Source organism: Geotrypetes seraphini, chromosome 17 (genome assembly GCF_902459505.1).
Source record: "Geotrypetes seraphini chromosome 17, aGeoSer1.1, whole genome shotgun sequence".
NCBI lineage: Eukaryota > Metazoa > Chordata > Amphibia > Gymnophiona > Dermophiidae > Geotrypetes > Geotrypetes seraphini.
In genome coordinates this window covers 18,322,571-18,342,267 of record NC_047100.1, presented here as the reverse complement: position 1 = coordinate 18,342,267, position 19,697 = coordinate 18,322,571, and the positions used below count along the sequence as shown (strand labels likewise).

General features: G+C 40.5%; 2 protein-coding genes across 13 annotated transcripts in view; one reads left to right on the top strand and one right to left on the bottom strand.

The window, feature by feature from the left end:
- Nucleotides 1–19,697, bottom strand: part of LOC117351126 — a 690,625-nt gene that overhangs the window by 306,735 nt on the left and 364,193 nt on the right. For all 12 annotated transcript variants that reach the window (XR_004537333.1, XR_004537332.1, XR_004537331.1 and 9 more), the window contains one exon: nt 6,762–6,871. Coding sequence is in view for 9 of the 12 variants with exons in the window: in XM_033925968.1 (XP_033781859.1) it covers nt 6,762–6,871 (110 nt within the window). In the remaining 3 variants the exon portion in view is untranslated. The remainder of the gene's footprint in view (nt 1–6,761; nt 6,872–19,697) is intronic.
- CFAP20DC (CFAP20 domain containing) overlaps nt 1–19,697 on the top strand; it is a 153,794-nt gene that overhangs the window by 86,072 nt on the left and 48,025 nt on the right. The window contains exon 12 of the mRNA XM_033925976.1: nt 14,222–14,544. Within this exon, the coding sequence (XP_033781867.1) occupies nt 14,222–14,544 (323 nt within the window). The remainder of the gene's footprint in view (nt 1–14,221; nt 14,545–19,697) is intronic.

The following is a 19,697-nucleotide window of genomic DNA, read 5'->3' as shown; positions in this document are numbered from 1 at the left end:
CCTTATATTTCAACATGAGTACAGTGTTAAATTGAATTCCCTTGGTTGAAAACAGTCGGCCCCTTCTCCCTCTTCCCTGCCATACTCCCATTCTGGGAAGATGGAAAGACTGTGCAGCCACAGGGCAGCAGTTTATCTTTCCCTGGAATCTCAATAATTGAATTTCCATGGTTGAAAACAGCTGAAATGTAAAACATCCTAACTAAATTTGACTGCATATTACCTTACAGAACTGAATTCAGCCAAAAATCTTTTGCAATGTCTATGGTTTCCCCCCACCTCCTTCCCCCCCATGAAAGATATTAACAGTGCATGTATATTACCCCATGTTTCTGTTGATGAATCACCATCTCATCTCTAGTAAATATGCTATACTTAAAGCCAATTGTTTTTCAGTAAGGGCCAAAAGCAAATGGATGAATATTATTTCTAGTTCATCAGTTTTATTTATGCGGTATTGAAACCTTCATTAAAATGTTGAGCTATAATTAGAAGCTCCAGCATAAATCTGACTGTGTAGAAAAACTAATTAGCTGTTTAGGTGATCATTCTTGCATTTACCTTGTTTGCTGGAAAATTGTGGTTATACAGCAATTTGCATTTCTTCATATTAAAATGTATGAAATTATTTATCAGAAATGGTATGGGTAACATTTGAAGGAAAATAGATATTTCCTAGTATAATTTGGTTGTCAGAAAAGAAAATATCTTGAACACTATAGATTGGTTATTTCTAGACATTGAGCAAACAAACCACCACACAAGTTACAGAACTATAAAACTAGTGTTGGATCTATTGCCCATGTTTTCTGAATCAATATATATATATTTTTAATTTTAAGCGTAACAATACTGCTCATTATCAAAAAAACTGCCTCTTCCCTTTCTGGAAGCATCCAACCATTGGGCTTCATATTAGACTCAAACTTATCATTTTTGTTACCCTTCTCTGTTTCTAGTTCTGTTACATCATCTGTGAAATAGGGCAACCAGAACTGTGCATAATACTCAAAAACATTGTTCCAAGGCGGTGGCTGCTGCTCCCAGAAGGATGCTGGGCTGTATAAAGAGAAGCGTAGCCAGTAGAAGGGAGAAGGTGTTGATGCCCCTGTACAGGTCGTTGGTGAGGCCCCACTTGGAATATTGTGTGCAGTTTTGGAGACTGTATCTGACGAAGGACACAAAAAGGCTTGAAGCGGTCCAGAGGAGGGCGACAAAAATGATAGGAGGTTTGCGACAAAAGACGTACAAGGAGAGACTGGAAGCCCTGAATATGTATACCTTAGAGGAAAGGAGGGACAGGGGGAAATATGATTCAGACGTTCAAATACTTGAAAGATATTAACGTAGAACATAATCTTTTCCAGAGAAAGGAAAATGGTAAAACTAGAGGACATAATTTGACTCAAGAGCAATGTAAGGAAATTCTTCTTTACGGAGAGGGTGGTGGATGCCTGGAATGCGCTCCCGAGAGAGGTGGTGGAGATGAAAACGGTGACAGAGTTAAAAAATGCGTGGGATAAACACAGAGGATCTAGAATCAGAAAATAATAGTAAATATTGAACTAAGGCCAGTATTGGGCAGACTTGCACGGTCTGTGTCTGTATATGGCCGTTTGGTATAGGATGGGCTGGGGAGGGCTTCAATGGCTGGAAGGGTGTAGATGGACTGGAGTGAGCTTTGATGGAGACTTCAGTAGTTGGAACCTAAGCACAGTACTGGGCATAGCTTTGGATTCTTGCCCAGAAATAGCTAAGAAAAGAAAAAAACCCAACAAATTTTTAGATTGAATCAGGTTGGGCAGACTAGATGGATCATTCGGTTCTTTATCTGCCGTCATCTACTATGTTACTATGTATAAGGTGTGGTTGCATCAGAGACCTTTACAGAGATATAATGATAGCCTCAGAGTTTTCCTTCATCCTTTTTCAAATAATCCTTACCATTCTATCAACTTTTTTATTTTTAGCAGCCATTAGCAGTTATGGCATGCTGGGGGTGAAATTTTCACCAAATTGTCCACAGTGACTCAAGATCTTTTTCATGGGTGGCGATTCTCAACTCAAGAATGTAGCATTTTATATCTGTAGTTGAGATTATTTTTTCCTATGTTTATCACTTTGCATTTCACATTAAATTCCATCTGTGGTTTGTGGTGAATGAGGCAGGAAAGTCCGTTGATCATCAATTTGAATTTTGGTGAGAAAATCCATTGGTCACAAATTTGAATTCTAGGCCTGAAACATCCCATTTAACCTGAATCCACTGTATATAAAATCAATGGACTGAGCCTATATTGTTTTGAACAAAGTTCATCATAGACAGAGATGGGACTGCTAGATTTCAGTATACCTTATACAACAAAATGGCTACAATGGGACAAGAGTAAGTGAGTATTTCTTCCTGCTTAGGAGTTGGGGGAGGGGAGAATTATGTGTTCCTGATTGAGGAGGCAGTAAAACGGGGAAGAGCTTAGGAAGATGGTGGAATGGATATAGCATGATAATAGGGATCAATAGACTACTAGGTGATTGAGATGCATGTTTACCCAAAGAGGCAAGCTTTGGTGTACTCTTAATATTTATGGCCTGAGGTGTGTGTGTGTGGGGGGGGGGGGGATAGGGAAAAGTGTTAGAACAGTCACAAGCCCATTAGGAATCAAAGGCTTTGATTAAAGCCATATGGGCCCTTTAGGTTTTGCCACAACCACATGACGGAGTTAAATTAAAAACAATTTTTTTTTTTTGGCTTGTTGCTCTGGCCAGAAATATGTGAAGTTTCACCCACGGCAATCAACAAAAAATATTCTTGTGTAATATAGCTATAGATGCAGATGAGCTAAGAGCTTATTTGTATTCTTTAATTAGGTATCACAATAATGGGCGCTACTAAGCTGGAACCTTTCTATGCGAGAGCCTGAACTTTGGAATAGATTGCTCTTAGATGTGAGGCAACAAGAAAATGGTATGACCTTCTGTAAAATGCTGAAAACATGGCTGTTCTAGCATTCTACACTTCCCCCTCCGTATTCGCGGGGGTTAGGGGCAGAGTTAGCCCATGAATATGGAAAAACTGCGAATATGGAAAAACCGCGAATAATATTCAGGCCGGTTCTGCCCTTATCCCCCGTTTCCCCGACTATTTTTAGTCCTGTAAGCCCCCCCCTTAAGCCTTACCTGGTGGTCTAGCGGGTTTTCAGGCAGGAGCGATCTTCCCATGCTCCTGCCCCATGCAGATCGCTCACAGGAAATGGCTGCCTTGAGCTCCTGTAGTCTCTCAAGCCATTTCCTGTGAGCGATCTGCAAGGGGCAGGAGCGTGGCAAGATCGTTCCTGCCTGAAAACCCGCTAGACCACCAGGTAAGGCTTAAGGGGGGGGGGGGGCTTACAGGGCTAAAAACAGCCCAAAAAATAAAAAAAAATTTCTGGTCAAAAATCTTTGAATAACTGAATCCGTAGATACGAAATTTGCGAATACAGAAGGGGAAGTGTATAATGGAATCTGTGTGCCCAGATGTTGTTATACAATAGACTTTCATCAGATGGCATTGGGGTGCCTAAATGGAGGTGCCCAGTTATAAAATTACGCCCTATAATGTCTAGCAATATGTGACTGTCTCTGAGAAAACATGACCAGAAAGGGTCACCTATCTTCTTTTTTTAGATAAAATTAAATAAAAATATATAAAATGAGCACTTTCTATGAACTTATGACCAGTTTAATATTTTCAAATGCTTAGCTTCAAATGCCTGAAATTGAAAAGTCAAAAACAAACACCAAATTAAAAAGAATTTCAAAATAATAGCAATAAGATCTCTTCTAGTGAAGATTTAAAATATCTTAGTTCATTTCTAAATCTTACTAATATAATACATATGACTCAAAAATCGGGTATGCTTATCTACAGATAGCTAATGTACCATCCAAGAAAATGATTGGTAAATAATTCTAACAAAAAGAGCACGTTCAACTAGAATTTCATCTTATAATTACAAAACATTAAGGACTTAACTCTAAGACAGGTGTTAATTATGAACTTAAACTTGCAAATTTCTTCCACATTATTAGAATTGCAAGAATATGAACTGCAAATTAATTGCTTCTAGCTATGGCCAGTAGACTATTTTTTTATCAAATCTTCAACACGTTTCAAGATTCCTGGACAGCAGTATAATTTTCTTTACCCTCCTGTTATCTCTTGGTACTCATAACACAATAAAAATGATATATTGTGACTATTACAGAAAGTATTCTGTGGAGATAAGAAAAAATATATAGGCAAGCTAGATGGTGGTGTCATCCAATGGAGCCTGCATGGAGGTGCTCTCCAACTCAAGTGAAGTATGCCGACTTCTCCACATGCCTTTCTGATAACAGCTGTCTTCCTTTAAAAAAATCCCAACATTTAGAAACAAGCTGAAAATTTTTTTTAAAAACCCAACACATTTTGCCCAAAGTTAGATAGCAGAGATTTCTCATCAGAAACAAAAGAACTAAAATAAGAGGGCACTGGAAAAGGACATCAACAGAGGAAAACATCTTCATGGCCAAAGCACCTACTCTTCTTATGAGCTTAGATTTGGCCTCACAGGGGAGATGCCGAAAGGGGTTGCAAAAAGCCCTTCAATCTGTCCAAACAAAGCACATGGTCTGCAGCTCTCGGACAGCCCAGACACCTGGTGACCCCTCAGACATTCTTGTAAAAGAGTCATGTTTCAGCTGCATATCCTGTACTCTCACACAGATAGGACTGCAGGAGCAAAGCAAAAAGTCTGCTATAGTGTCTCAAGACCAACCACACTGAATCAAATCAGGGAAATAAACCACTGCACAAAAGGAGCATACAAAGCAAAAGAATCAAAACATAGTAAATCTAATTCTAATGCCCAAAGATAGATCAAATGGCTTTCCTGTCCAAAGCTTTCAGGTAGTGTTGGGACCACCTCCCAAATCATCAAAAATAATGCCTCTTCTCTATCCTGAGCCAGTGGCATCTCCTCCACAGACACCCAGTGTGCTCTCTTACACCTGCTTGGAGATTGTTGAAAATATGACCAGCATCCTGCTCCACCCCAATTATCAGGTTCTGACCCTCTACTGTACACTGCATTTTTGTGTGCCATCCAAAAGTTCCTAGGCATATCAAGTGTTCTGTCTCCCCCCTGCCCCCCTCACCTTGAGAATTATACACTACCATGTATCCTCAATGCAGAGAGATTGTATAGCCTCAAATTGGGGGTGAGCTGAAGGACAACAGTGTTACCCTTTCTCCAGTTGCATTGCTCCAACCACAACTACTCAGGAAGAGCGGCAATTCCTCCAGTAAATCTGTGCAATCTTTAGAACTAGGATTAGCACAAACACATGGCAGCAAATATGATTCTCTGGCTCTTTTGAAGTCTTGTGGTACTCCCAAATACATCACTGTACTACCAGTTCATCAAATCTTACAAGATCTCCAACTTAGCATTTGGCACGACTTGCTTTCAAATCAAACATCCTAGTCAAATATAAAGTCTGCAAAGCCCCAGGTAATGACCAAACACTACTGCCCAACCACTCCATTGTTTCATATGTGTCAATTTAAAAATGCAAAACCTCCAAAACTCATGCTCTAGTGCCCCTTAGGAAAAATCATTGAACCCTAAATTCCATAAATAGGAAGGTCTGCCAAGCTGCCAGGTTCATTCTGAAGATAATAGCACATCAGTTATAAATACTCCATTATCATCACTCTCTTGTCTAGCAACTAGAGAAAGCTTTGCTCTCATCGGAGACACAATGATAAGTCCTTCCAGCTTTATGTCAACTTCAAGTCCACCTACTATCTCATTATGTCTACTTATGTTGCCTATTATGCAACTTCATAGACTGCTGCAGTGGCATAAGTACCCATTATCTCACTCGACTCAAGACCTCTGGTCTCTGTGAAGATTTGCATGACCACATTGCCTGGCCCAGCAATCACAGCTATCTGACCGGTTCCATCAATAGAAGAGACCAGGGCAGTCCCACTATAGAAGATTACCTTGCCACTAGTAATTCTTCCAACAGTCATCCTAACAGTGTTCGAGGCTTGTTCAGTTAAGGCAGAGCTTACAGGAATCGGGCAGGGACAGCGACAAAACTCATGGGGAAGGGGAAATTGAATTCCTGCGGGGACGGGGAAAAATTTGTCTCCTACCTCTTACATTTCGGGATCCTACCATATTCCTGTAGAATAAAATTTGTTTGCTATGCACCCCATGTTTCCTGATTCATGAGGGACCTCTGCTATATTAAACTGCTTCTGCAGTTGCCATTGTGGGACCTTGAGCAGTAGTAACTTGTTGAAGGATAAATAGCAGTGTCTTTCTAAGGTAATTAATTCTTATTCCTGAGCTCAACTTTTTCTTCTTTTTAAATGTTGCTCTAAGCTCTGGTATAAACAAAGAGTATTGTGGAAACTGAGCTATAGAAAAGGTTTAGCATTTATGTGATATAATAAAGAGAGGAGTTTTTTGATTCCCATTGTGAATGGAGTATTTAAAAAATACAAAAGGCTAATTATGGAATTCATTTTGCCCTCCGAGAGTATGTTTTCATTATAGAAAGGTATTTTTATGGCAATTATAAAATAATTTATGGATTGTACCCTTGATATACCTGCAAAGCGCAATCTCAATGATGGTTCCGAGAACAGTATAAACATACAGAAATCACATTTTAGTGCTCATTTGACTGTGAAATGAGAATGACCACAATAAACCTCAGTCACCTACCTGCCTTCCTCCAACTTGTCGTCCAGGCATGATACTGGAGTGAAGAATTCCATTCTTGGTTGATCCATCTGCAAACTCTGGTAAGTCTGGCGTTTCTTTTCTCCTTTCTTCTGTGTGAATAAAGTAGGGTAAACACTATTAATGAACCCTGTTTAGGTTGGCAGAGTGACAGTAAACCTTTTCACTAGACTATTATTTTTCACGTTTTGGACTCAATCCATATATGATTGTATTTTTTTTTTAATGTTTTTCAGATCAACCCAAATACTACAAGGCTGCTATTAGTTCAGGCATTGGAGCAGGGATACTAGAAGGCAGAAGTGAAGGAGACATAATGTATGACCAGTTGTGACTTGTTGAAGAGATCCACCATGTGAATATTTCTCTATTCATTTTGTCGTTGTCCAGCATGGCACATTATCTCTGTACCTGAAAGTATCTGGTCTTATGGTGTCCATCATTGTATGCCAAGCTTGCCCCACCCACCCTCTCCCACCTTTCCCTTTCCCTAAGGAAGAGATATCTGCAGGCCATTCTTCCAAAAGGTGGAATTTATTTACATGGCCAAGCATAGTTACAATGCAACGTTCTAACATCAACTTATCTAGACATCAACAAACACATCTGGTCAATTTAACGATATCAACAGACACATCTGGTCTAACAACTGGTATTGATTGGCAACAAGAGGTAGCCCCTATGAAATGTCCCTTCTAGTAATTTGTAACATTTTGTGATCATAACTAACTCTTGCAATAGCTATGCAAATGCTTCATTCAGGTACCACTGTCCAAACAGGTTACCTTCTACAGAGCATCTCTTTGCTCGCCCAGTCCCTTCACTGCTTGCCACACGTCAACCCCTGATCATTCAAGTCAGGATGGGGGTCTTCACGGCTGTCGCAGATCACTCCAGTTATCACTACACAGTCAGTCCCTCCCATTCATATAAGACAGGTGGCCACCCCCTTTTGTTGTTTTTATGGAATGTGCCCGTACTGATCGCATTAATGACTCCCTTTCCCTCCATGGCTACTTCTTCAGTCGCTGTACCATGACAGGTGTGATATCTTCCCAAGTGACCGGTTACAACGGGCAAGATGGTTAGAGGCAGTCACCTTTGCCAGCAAAGTTATGGTTTGGTGTCTCTTACTCCTGTTTTGAAATTTGTGCCTCTGTGTCTCCTTCCTTCTGATAAGACACCCTTTCACTGGCCTGCCTCCCAAGTCCCTCCTGTTCCTGATCTCAGCCCCTCCTCTCCTGCCTCAGAGTTTCTCCTTCCTTTTTTTGTGCCATTCTCTGTATCACCACCCCAGTTGTGGGAGCCATAGGCAGTGCATTGTTTTATTTGGAGGACCCAGGGGCTCTGACCTTGGCCCTAGAGGATTCTTGCAGCATGACCTCTCACCAGCTCCTGATTCTCCCACCCACCTCCTTCCGGCGCTGTACTTTTAAATCAACCGCCACGCAGCATCAATGAGCAGATTTTAAAAGTACAGCGCTGGGAAGAGATGGGTGGGGGAGTAGAGCCATAACCGCCAATTTGGGGGGAGACTGTGGCCTCCCCCATTCCAACGCTCATGGTAGGGAGCTCTTCCAAGATTCCCTCCTAGGCTCCTCCTTGCTTGCATATGTTGTTTATTCCAACTTTTCCAGAGTGCACGCTTCCTCTTTCTGTCCTTTCCTCTCTCCTTGTGTGCGCACTTTATAGCACTGTTTCTTCTGTGTACTTTAAATGTGATCCTTTTACATTCAGTGGAAAACTATGTGATTTTTTATTTGTAAACTGAGGAGTGTCTGTCATTATGTTTTTCTTTAGTCTTAGTTATATTGTGAGAGTAATACTGTTTCCCATAAGTCTGCTAATTGAGTTTTAAAAGGAAATTCCCCATGAAGCTTCCCTGTAAAATATGCTGGCAGTACCAGCCTAATATATTTACCTCATATACTTTGCACCTATGTATCATGACATGCTATTGTCTGACCATGCTCATATGTATAACTGTTATGCTCTTGCATTTGAGATTTTTATAATAAATTCCCCCCTCCTGTTCTTTCTGCAAACTACCCAGAGAATTCAGGAGCCATTCCAAGAGTCCTGCAGCCTAGGCATGCCACAACTGGCTGCATGTATGTATTCTCCGATATGCACTTGAGATGTCCTCTTAAGGAGGTGTAGTTTGTTATGTGCTGCTCCTTTTCGACTTTTCATTTGCAGCTTTATGTTTCTCTGTGGAGTATCCTGATTGTACTCTTTTGATCTTTTTCAACTTATGCCTGACTCACTACTGCTGTGCTTCTGGGAGGAAGAAGAAGCTGCTGCCCTGAATTCTGTCCAACACATTCACCTCCCCGAATTGGTACTTACGCACTGTCAACCTCCACCCCCTTCCTGACAAGAGGAGGAGAAGTTAACACTTTATGATTTTTTTTTTTTAAATTTGGATTTATTACATTTACAATATCATAAAGATATCAAGGGAAAAAAAGGTTTCCATACAAGTTTTCCATACAACAAATAATACAAAAAAACAATCCTTTACAAGCCCACTAAAAGGGGAAACATATTGCTTATATCAACTAAGTTTTAAGGAAAAACAAGGAAGTGGGTTGAGTTCCAATGAACCCAAATCATTCCCAACTAAATTAGGACATTGAACATTACTACCCTAATTTCTCATTAATAAAAGAAAAAGGAAAAGAGAAACTCACTTCTGTTCACGAGCTACCAGAAATTGTTGCAATTGAATGGGATCCCAAAAGACAAACTCAGTATCTTGTATCTTAACCAAACATTTACAAGGAAACTTCAAGTTCTCAATTTCAGAAATTATTTTCTTCTAAACTGAGTAGCTCTTGAGACATCGGGAAACATACTAACCAAATCCCCACAGAACTTGGTCAGCCTACTTTATGATTTTTTAAAAATAAATCGTTTATATTTTGTAGAATTTTTGTAACATGGATATGCTAATGACTAGGTTTAGTGATGTGTGTGTGTCAGTGATGAATTTTGGTGCTGAAGCGTGAATGTATTTGTGCAGTGTAAGTCCCAGTAGTGTAGTCATATGACAGCGAAGGTGACTAGAATTATAAATAGCTAAAGAGGTCATGCTTGGTTGGTGATGGTGTTGGGATCCTTGCCAGTTAAGTAGACACTGTCAAAGCTGCTTTTCAAAAGATAAGTGCCAGGATGTGCTGTCCTGATTAGGACCATTTTTCAAGCCAGCGGAATTAGAGAAAGTAAAAGGAGAAAAAGATGGCATGGGCTGGTTTTCATGATTCCCTTTCCCATGAGAGAAGAAATGGAAAAAAAAAGCTTAAACCTGAAAAGCATGGGAGCTTTGTTGTCAAAAGGAAGACTGTTCAAACGTTTCCTTCTTTAAGCAGGAATAACTCTATTCAGGATAGAGTCCTCGGGTGGGCGGAGGTGGGGGGCAAATAAACCGTGCGATCAATATGGAAATGTAGCCATCCAGTTCAAGGTAAAAATTTTCCCCTACTCATGAGCTAGGCTTTGGGTAAATTGCTGCCCCGATAGACAACATTTATCCAGACCAAAAGAGCCAGTACATTTTCACTTTGGCTGGTCAGCACTCAATATTTAACTTTAGTTGGCCTACTGTTGTCTGCCTAACTTTATAATGGAAGAAGGTTTTGAGAATCTAGTGTTAGTTGAGCCTGAGGATTAAATTCACCATGAAGCAAAACATAAGAACAGCCTAATTCAGACCAAAGGTCCATCTAGCCGAGTATCCCATCTTCACAGTGGCAAATCCAAAACATAGTAGCAATTAGTAAACTGCACCATCAATTTACAATGGAAACTTTTGTGAGAGAAGAGTTCAACATATACGGAAAAGAGATGATATCCTTTAAACCAGGGGTGGCCAACCTGCGGCCCGAGGGCCGCATGCGACCCCATGAGGTATTTTGTGCGGCCCCGGTCAAGGGCGATGCAGTGTTTTCCTCTGCTGCCCCTGGGTGTTTACCGTCTTGCCGGCTCCCTCCTCTGTCTCGCTGCAGCGTTTGTGCGGCCCCAGAAACATTTTTTTTTGGCCAATGCGGCCCAGGGAAGCCAGAAGGTTGGACACCCCTGCTTTAAACCATCTCCCTTATTCTCACACTTATCATAAGGTAATAAGTATTTTCAATGCTAACAGACCCTCAGAGGTACCACCATGATACTCAAAATGTTTTCACTTTATCTGGCTTCACGTACCAAATCCTCACTGGGTCATGATGAATTAGCATTTCTTAACTCTCAAACTTTATCGTGAAAATTATTAATACTACTTAGCTTTTGTTAGTTTAGTGGTCTAACTTGCAGGGACACTCGTGCCGACGTGTTTCACCCAGAGGGATTTTTCAAGGCTAATATCCCTTATTTAGCTCTTGCCGCATTATCTGACCACCGAAGTATTGTGAACATGTCGGCATAAGGGCTATTGGGGCTATAGAAAAGGTGGGTATAGTGGGTTTTGGGGGGCTCACCATAACCTGTAAATGAGTTCTGGAAAGATGTTTATCTGGCACCCTCTAAGGTGTCCCACTGTTCTTTTGGAATGTCTATGTGGCCAATCTATTATAGGACTGGCCTTTCCCATGTCCAAATGGTCTTATTCTGGGTGTTTGGGACTTCGACAAAATTTTGGTTGAAAATGTGGTACTGGCGGTCTGGGCTTCCCAATGGCCTAGACATCCAGATAGAGGATTTTTAAATATATATATATTTCTAGACATATGGTGATTTGCCTTTCGAAAATAGGCATTGTCTTACTGTCGACTTTGGATGTCTAGCGCCATACGTCCAAACCGGACTTAGAAGTATGTTACAAGTGGCGAAACCTCCAAGGTTAATTTAGAAACACTACCTTCCAGTTTAGGAAGCACTTTCCAGATCTCATCAAGAGTTACTGCCATAGGAGCCCTTCCAGCTCCCAAATTGCTCTCTCCCACAGCAATTGTCATCTCAGGCAAGGGCCCCTTGCAAAGCACACTTCCTGTAACCACTTCAAAAGCAGGAGAAACATGCTCTCTTGTTGAAGACTCTTCTGGACATGGTGGTGCCACAGGCTCCAGAGGAGATAAAGATGTCTCTGCTGCCAAGGCTGTGGCTGCTCCTTCAGCCACAACTTCAAGTGAATTCCATACTCTGATGTCCTGAGAATTCCCCGTAGCTTAATGTTCAGTGCTATATTGAGTTGAAGAGGTTTGAGGTGGCAGGGAACCAACTCTCATCACCCCCTTATGCCTAGTATGCAGCAAGAATTCAGTGAGACCATCTTTTGACTCTTTGACCCCATAGTCAACTGTTCAATACCCATATTTTAATCATTCCCATAAAAGGGAACTCCCTAATCCCTAACTTGCTCTGTTTGTCTTTGTTGAATAGACTGTAAGCTCTCTTGAGCAGGGATTATATCGGTTTTTGTCTATAAGTGCCCGGTATATCGGTTAATGCTATAGAATAAGTAATAGTAGTAATGAATAACCACCATGCAACCCCTTAGCTGTCATTTTAGCCCCTGCCAAATTTGTTGTAAACATCCTGCTTTTAATTTCATGGTATGACCTCTAGACTTTTTACTTTCTTAAAAGAGGAAAATGCCAATTAAAAAAAAAAAAAAATGCCCACTCCTTCCTGCCCGCAAATACCTCCTCCTGAAGAAAAACATTCCAACAGGAGAGCCATAACTATTCTGACCTCTGACTGTCAATTTGGGGGGGGGGCATAGCACCTGTGGCCATCCCTGTTCCAACGCCCATGCTACTCGCCTTTATAAAATACTAGAATGTCAACAGAGAAGGATTCAAAAAGCGCAAACAAATAGCAAGTCAAAAAGGCCGATTGTGCTGCTTCTTTTTGACTCTATAAAATAATAGCACAGGTGTGAACGAATGCATGCTATATGGAGGCTCTAACACTTATACCAGCTTTATTGCTGGTGTAAATGTGAGCACATACTTTATACACATACTTACATAGATTAAAGATTTTTGTAATCTGCATGCATAAGTTTAAACCTGTCCTGAAGGACCCCCCCAGGCCAGTCTGGTTTTCAAGATAGCCCTAATGAATATGCATGAAAGAGATTTGCATATAATGGAGTTGCCAGGAATGCAGATCTGCTCCATGCATATTCATTAGGGCTATCTTGAAAACCCAACTGGCCTGGGGGTCCTTCAGGACAGGTTTGGGAACCACTGATCTAGACCAATTTTGAGACAAATCAAGGTGTTTTGAGGCAGATAAGAGGCTTTTTATTCTAAAACCAGGAAATCTAAGACACCCATCATGGCAGTGATTTTAGTGGCAAAAACGGCCCATGGGAGTTAAATAAGGGGGTCAAAAAATTTGAGGAATAGCATTTTAGAGGTGGGAGACCCTGTCCCTAGCCCCAGAAACCTCCAAAAACTACTTTTAAAGAACTCCTCCCCCCCCCCCCCCATTTCTCTCATAGGCTATTACAGCCAGTACTCACTATGCCTTGCAGCTGCTCTAAGACTGAAACTATGCATGCTCTACCCCTGTGCATGGACACAATGAAAGTTTTTGCCATGCAAATTTCCATGTGTACCTTTATGCGAGGTAGTATCTCGTAAGAGGTCATTTATGTGCATAAGTAGCTAAACTTTTATCTTTATTAAAATTTCTAGATCGCTTATAGTGACTAAATAGCCAATTCAAAGCAATTTACAATAGAACATCCATAATTTCAATGACGTTACACACATACAGTTTCACATGAAATATTCGTCAAAAACTTAATATTTCTCCCCCAAAATACCTTACAAGGGACTGGCAACATATAATTAGCAAAGTACCCCACAAGGAGGTACTTTACACATTCTTAGAACCCAAAACTAGGTTCTAAGTCTTTGAGGGGTAAATTCTATATAGATGGCTAAAAGATGTCAAAACCTGGACTAGTATTCCATAATAGCAGAGTTGTAGATATACATCAAACTTTAGGCGTTACCACTTAAGCTACGTCTATGACTGGCTTAAAAATGGTGGTGCCCAAATTCTGCAATTGGGCATGTAAGCACAACTGTTCTATAAAATGCATACAAGAATAGTTAGAATGCCTCTGACATGCCCATGCTCCTCCAATGTTAATGCCCGCTTTGCATTTGAACGCGAGAAAAGTTAGCCACACTTGTTTATAGGGACACAAGTCTCTTAAATATGAAACTGCAAATTAGCACCGTTTAGTGTTTTTCACCACCAATTATTGGTATTTATCCTCGATTATTTGCCACTTCAATGCCAATTAATTAATTATGTCATGCACATAACTGGCCCTATTCAATAACTATGCACCCAGTTGCACTATTTATAGAATCTGGGGGTAAACGTTTAGTTTTTCGCACTTATTAACTCAGTTCAAATTTTATGTTTATCATAGGAGTTTTCATGCAATAATTTTCATAGCATTAAATCTTTTCATATTTCAGATGAATGGATATTTCCTAACAGTTTTCAAAAGGAGTCTAGCAAACAGTCCGTAAGTAGCCAGGATCTGCCATGCATTAATTCTGTACCTTATGGAAGAGCTGATAACACTAATGAAAGATGCAAAGAAACAAGTAAAGTCCAGGAAACACATGAAGATGTTTTTATTTACTCCTCAAGACCACGATCAATACCTCAGTGGAAGTCCCAGAACTCATCATTAGATGAGTATACATATCCACTGGAATTTAAAGAGGACAGCAAGGCAGAAAGAAGAGGCGCTCGAATGGAGGATGACTTTTATGGCAGTGACAGCAGTGACGACGTGAGTCATGCTATAAATTGCCCATTTGATAATGCTTCCATTCGTATGGCAGAGTAATATTATATGCATTGCTATACACTAGTACAGGGGTAGGACACTCCGGTCCTCGAGAGCCGTATTCCAGTCGGGTTTTCAGGATTTCCCCAATGAATATGCATTGAAAGCAGTGCATGCAGATAGATCTCATGCATATTCATTGGGGAAATCCTGAAAACCCGACTGGAATACGGCTCTCGAGGACCGGAGTTCCCTACCCCTGCACTAGTACATTTGTGAACAATAGCATTTATTAGGAAAATATACTAATATAAAATCCAACTTTAATATTTAAAAAAAATTCAGTCACCAGTGCTTCTGACCTCCTAATGTCACAACATCTTTCATTTTTATCTATTGAATTTGTTTGAAATTCATATCCCTAAAGCAAGTAAAAATATGCAAATTGTTATGACAGCCAGTCCTTTGAGCAATATGTACACTGCGGCTCGGCCTATCTAATTAAAAAGAATCATCTGTGTCCAGAGCGAGGTTTCCCATTAAGAACCACCCAGGGAGCTTTTGGGTGCAATGCTTCCTTCTAGCTGAAGATCCTAGAGATGCATGAAATCGAAATCTGGCTCGTTTGTGTCTTTTGTCTTCTGTTCTCATTAACAGCCACCTCTAAGGGCTCCTTTGACAAAGGGCCTTAACGTGCTAAATTGCACCGCGCGCTAGCCGCTACCGCCTCCTTTTGAGCAGGCGGTAGATTTTTGGCTAGCGCGCGCTAATCCGGCGCATGCATTAAACACGCTAGCACACCTTTGTAAAAGGAGCCCTAAATTTCAGAGTTAAACTAAGATCACGTTTCAAGTTTATTAAAACGTTGGTTATACCGCTTATACAAATTTCTAGGCGGTATACAGCAATAATAAAAAGGGGGAATCATTAAAAGTTACACAACCGAAAAACCACTGAAGACCGAAAAGTAAACTCCACACAAATAGGGAAAAGGGAAGAACTACAAGATTTAAAATAAAGCTCAGATAAAGTGCAACGCTATTGTCTTAGTTCAGTCTTAGTGTCCCCAGTGAATACTCTGATATACACTTATGTACAATTCATGTAATTTAAGTATCAAATCACTGTTTAATGCAGTACCAAAGAAAGACTAGAACTGATAGTTTCAGCTTCCTAGTGTCTTTTTTCAGGGAAATGTAAGTATTCTCAAACCATTAAGTTCTTGACTATAAATTATACTGCTGACTGAATTAAGACCACGTGCCCATATACTCTATTTGCATGCTTACCAGGTTTTCTGTGATAATACTAACAATGCATGCAAATGGCCTAAAAATGCAAATGGACTCATTAGTCTTAATATCTATTAGGTCTGACACGTTCCAGTTAATGCTGCAAAGTTAGCTACATCTCAGACGGTATGGTGAACTTTAGCAGTCTGAGCAGTCGTCTGGGTCCAACCACCCAATGGCAGCCCAATCATGGATCATATAACCAGCCGTTATTTTTTTTTATTTGAAACCCTTACATCCAACTTTCCCATTTTATAAAGTTGTCCAAAGCAGCATAGAATATATTTCAGTTTCTATGACTGCTCAGCTTCACCCTTCTGCTTCTTTTTTTCAGACATGAATAGATGAAAGGGCATGGTTCAATTTTATGCCCATTCAAAGCACATGATCCTTGTCTTAAGAACATAAGAACTGCCATACTGGGGCAGACTGAAAGTCCATCAAGTCCAGTATCCTGTTTCCAACAATGGTCAACTCGGGTCCCACGTACCTAGCTAGATCCCAAGTACTAAAACACATTTTATGCTGCTTGTCCTAGAAATAAGCAGTAGATTTCTCCAAGCCATCTCAATAATGGCCTATGGACTTCTCTTTTAGGAAATTATCCAAACCTTTTTTTAAAGCCCGCTAAGCTAACTGATTCACCACATTCTCCGGCAATGAATTCTAGAGTTTAATTACACATTGTGTTTAGAAATATTTTCTCCAGTTTGTTTTAAATCACTATGTGGAGGGGAGGCATAGATGGAAAGAGTGAAAGAGATTGTCAGTGACCCTACATCTCTGTATGTCTGTCATGGCCTCCCTGCTACCCAACCACATTGCAGAGGTGTAATTTCTGCCCCTGATTTAAAAGGCAGTTTACTTCTGACTAACATACTTAAGATTATGCAAAGTATACAAAGAAACTTGGTCCTGTTTGCTTCAAGTGGGTGGCCCTCAAGAGTCATTAGAATGATCTTTTTAAAACTGCAGCCCAGCAAGAATAATTAGTTTTATGTACCGAGAAATTATTGTCCAAATGCTCATCTGCATATCCTCTTAAGAAATATAATACGAAGTAAAAGTGTGAGTCTTCAGGGAAATTTCACTCATCTCCAGTATACATATGCTATGCTACAGTTAATCAGCCAGTCTTTATTGATGTTCTTGGCATCATTTCATGGCTGAATATTTAGCAAACAAATGTTTCTAAGCCCCAGGGATATTCAAAATCTTTAAATTTAAAAAAAATAAGTATTAACTCCTGAAAGCAGTGGATGGGTACCTACAGAAATAAAAGATCCATACTTTAACTATGGAAAATTGATGCTTTTGAATTTCCATTTTACAAAAAAGAGTGTGAGGTTGTTTTAATAATTTATCTGATTATCTAAACCAGGGGTGTCAAACTCTGGCCCACAGTGTAATAAAATTGGCCTGCCAGACAATTACAAATTTGCACTTAAGTTGGCCTTAAGTTGGCAGACATTTTTTTTACCCAATTGGGCACAAGCACTGCATCAGCTGTAGGTTCACATAAGATGCGTTGCGCCACGCTTTGCTCCAAGTGCTGGGGCAGCGACTGTGCTCCCGCCACGGTTGGCATGCCTACAGCTTTCTACTGCTTCTGATTCATTTGCTCACCTTCATTTACAAGGGTTAGTGGTATTATAATGGAGTATATTTAATTGCTCTTTATTTGTTCTTCATACATTGTAATGCCTTTTCTTTGTGTTATCGTTTGATAAAAAATAAATTCTTATTTAAAAAAAAAAAAAGCAAAGAAAGAGTTGCATAGACTCCCAACATTGACTGAAATCGATATCCTGAAATACTGGCTAATAAGGAGTGGTTCGTGGGGAACCTTGGACCAAGTGAGTTGTGCTGCCCAATATTTGTTATCTGCTGCAGTTCCTCCTGTATGGGAAGAGTAGTCTAGTGGTTATGGAACTGAGTTTAATTCCCACTGCATTCCTTGTGAGCCCGGGCAAGTCACTTAACCTCTATTGCCCCAAGTACATTAAAAAAAGAAAAGATTGTGAGCCCACTAGGTTGTAGAGGTTGTAACCCTATACTTCTACTAAGACGAAGGGCTCCTTTTATTAAGGAGCACATTTAGCGCACGCTAAATCAGTTAGCGTACTTTAATAAAGACCCCTAAGTATCTTAATAAAAAATTTGGCCTGCGACTTAGCCTATGTTTTAGATTTCGGCCCCTTATTTGATTGAGTTTGACACCCCTTATCTAAACCAATTTGAAGTCATTAAGATCCTATAAGGCCACAAAATAGCAAAATAAAACACCATTTTATGTCAATAGCTACTACACAGACCTTACAGGGTTGTTACTGAGTATCTTTTACTAGTTCTCTGTTTTTATTGCTACATAAAAGACAATAACCAGAAAGAATATTGGTGGGGGTGGGTGGGAGAGAATACAGTAAACTCTCAGGAGGACAAGATGAAATCACGCGTATGGGGATAGGGTAGATATGAAACAGGTGGCTGTAAAAGGTTTAGCAAGAGAAGAGATCCTCAATTTTTGGTAGAGCTGCAGAGAGAGCCAACTGGATATTGTAAGAGAGAATTTAAACAGTATAATGCTATTAATAGAAGATCTGCTAGAAAAAATACTGCTATCTCCACAGATGCTATTTTAGAATACAGTCAAACCTCGGTTTGGCGATTAACCCGGTTTGCGAGTGTTTTGCAAGACAAGCAAGACATTCTCGCAAAACTTGTCTCGCAAACCGAGTGTTGACTCGATTTGCAAGCACCCCCCGATAACCGGCATCGCTCCCCCCCCACTCGCAAAGGCCCCCCTGCTCGAACCAGCACCCCCCCGCCCGAACAACTTGAACTTACCCCCCCCTATCTATAGACAGTTTAAATCTTAAAAGAGCAAACTTTACTCAGCTAGTCTCCATAGAATAATAGCCTTTTATAGTTCTACAGTTTTGTAATCTTGAACCTTCTGCTAGAGATAGTTTCTGGCAGGCAGAACAGGGTCTGACTTAGTCTCCATTCCCTCCTTCCCACCCTCCCCTCTCCCGCTCACCCCTAGCTCATTTCTTTATTTATAGTCTTAATTTATTATCAATTATTCTAATTAGGACAACGGGAGAACTCTTTATATTTCATTACCTGTAAAGAATCAAACACTAAATATGCATACAATATAACCCTAAGACTATCTCAGAAAGAAACACTAAATAAAGCATATAATAAAATCTTAAGGCTCTCTGTACTAGTCTAATAGATAAGGAGTTTGGTTTTAGCCATATTCAGTTTTAGATGGCGGTGAGATATCCAAGCGGCAATGTTTATAAGGCAGGCCTGAACTCCTGTAGCGATATCTGGTGTAGAGAGGTAGATCTGGGAGGAATTCAGGGTACCCAAATAGTCTCGGCCATGTCATTCTGGAAGTCTGTTTGCCCACTTTTCACCCTATGGGACCTAAGAAAAGGGATAAAGTGTTGCATTTGCTGGATGCCAAGTGAGGGCTTCTTCAATACCTCAAAGTTACCAATGAATTTCGCCTTTTCGATCCCCTTTTTGTTCTGACCAGTCCTGCCAAGAAAGGGAGGCCAGCGTCTAATGCCTTGATTTCCAGATGGATTAAAATGGCCATTTCCTCTGTGTATGTGGGCTATGGTAAACAGCCCCCAATCGCTTTGAAGCGCACTCTGCTAGAGTGGTTGCTGCATCTTGGGCGGAGACTAGTGTTGTTTCACTTGAGGAAATTTGTGGAGCGGCTACATGGTCTACCCTTCATAACCTTTATGAGGTTCTCTAGGGTGGACGTAGCAGCCAGGAACAATAACGCTTTCGGGTCCTCCGTTTTGAAGGTAAGCTCTGCGGGCCCACCCTAGATTCTGGAGA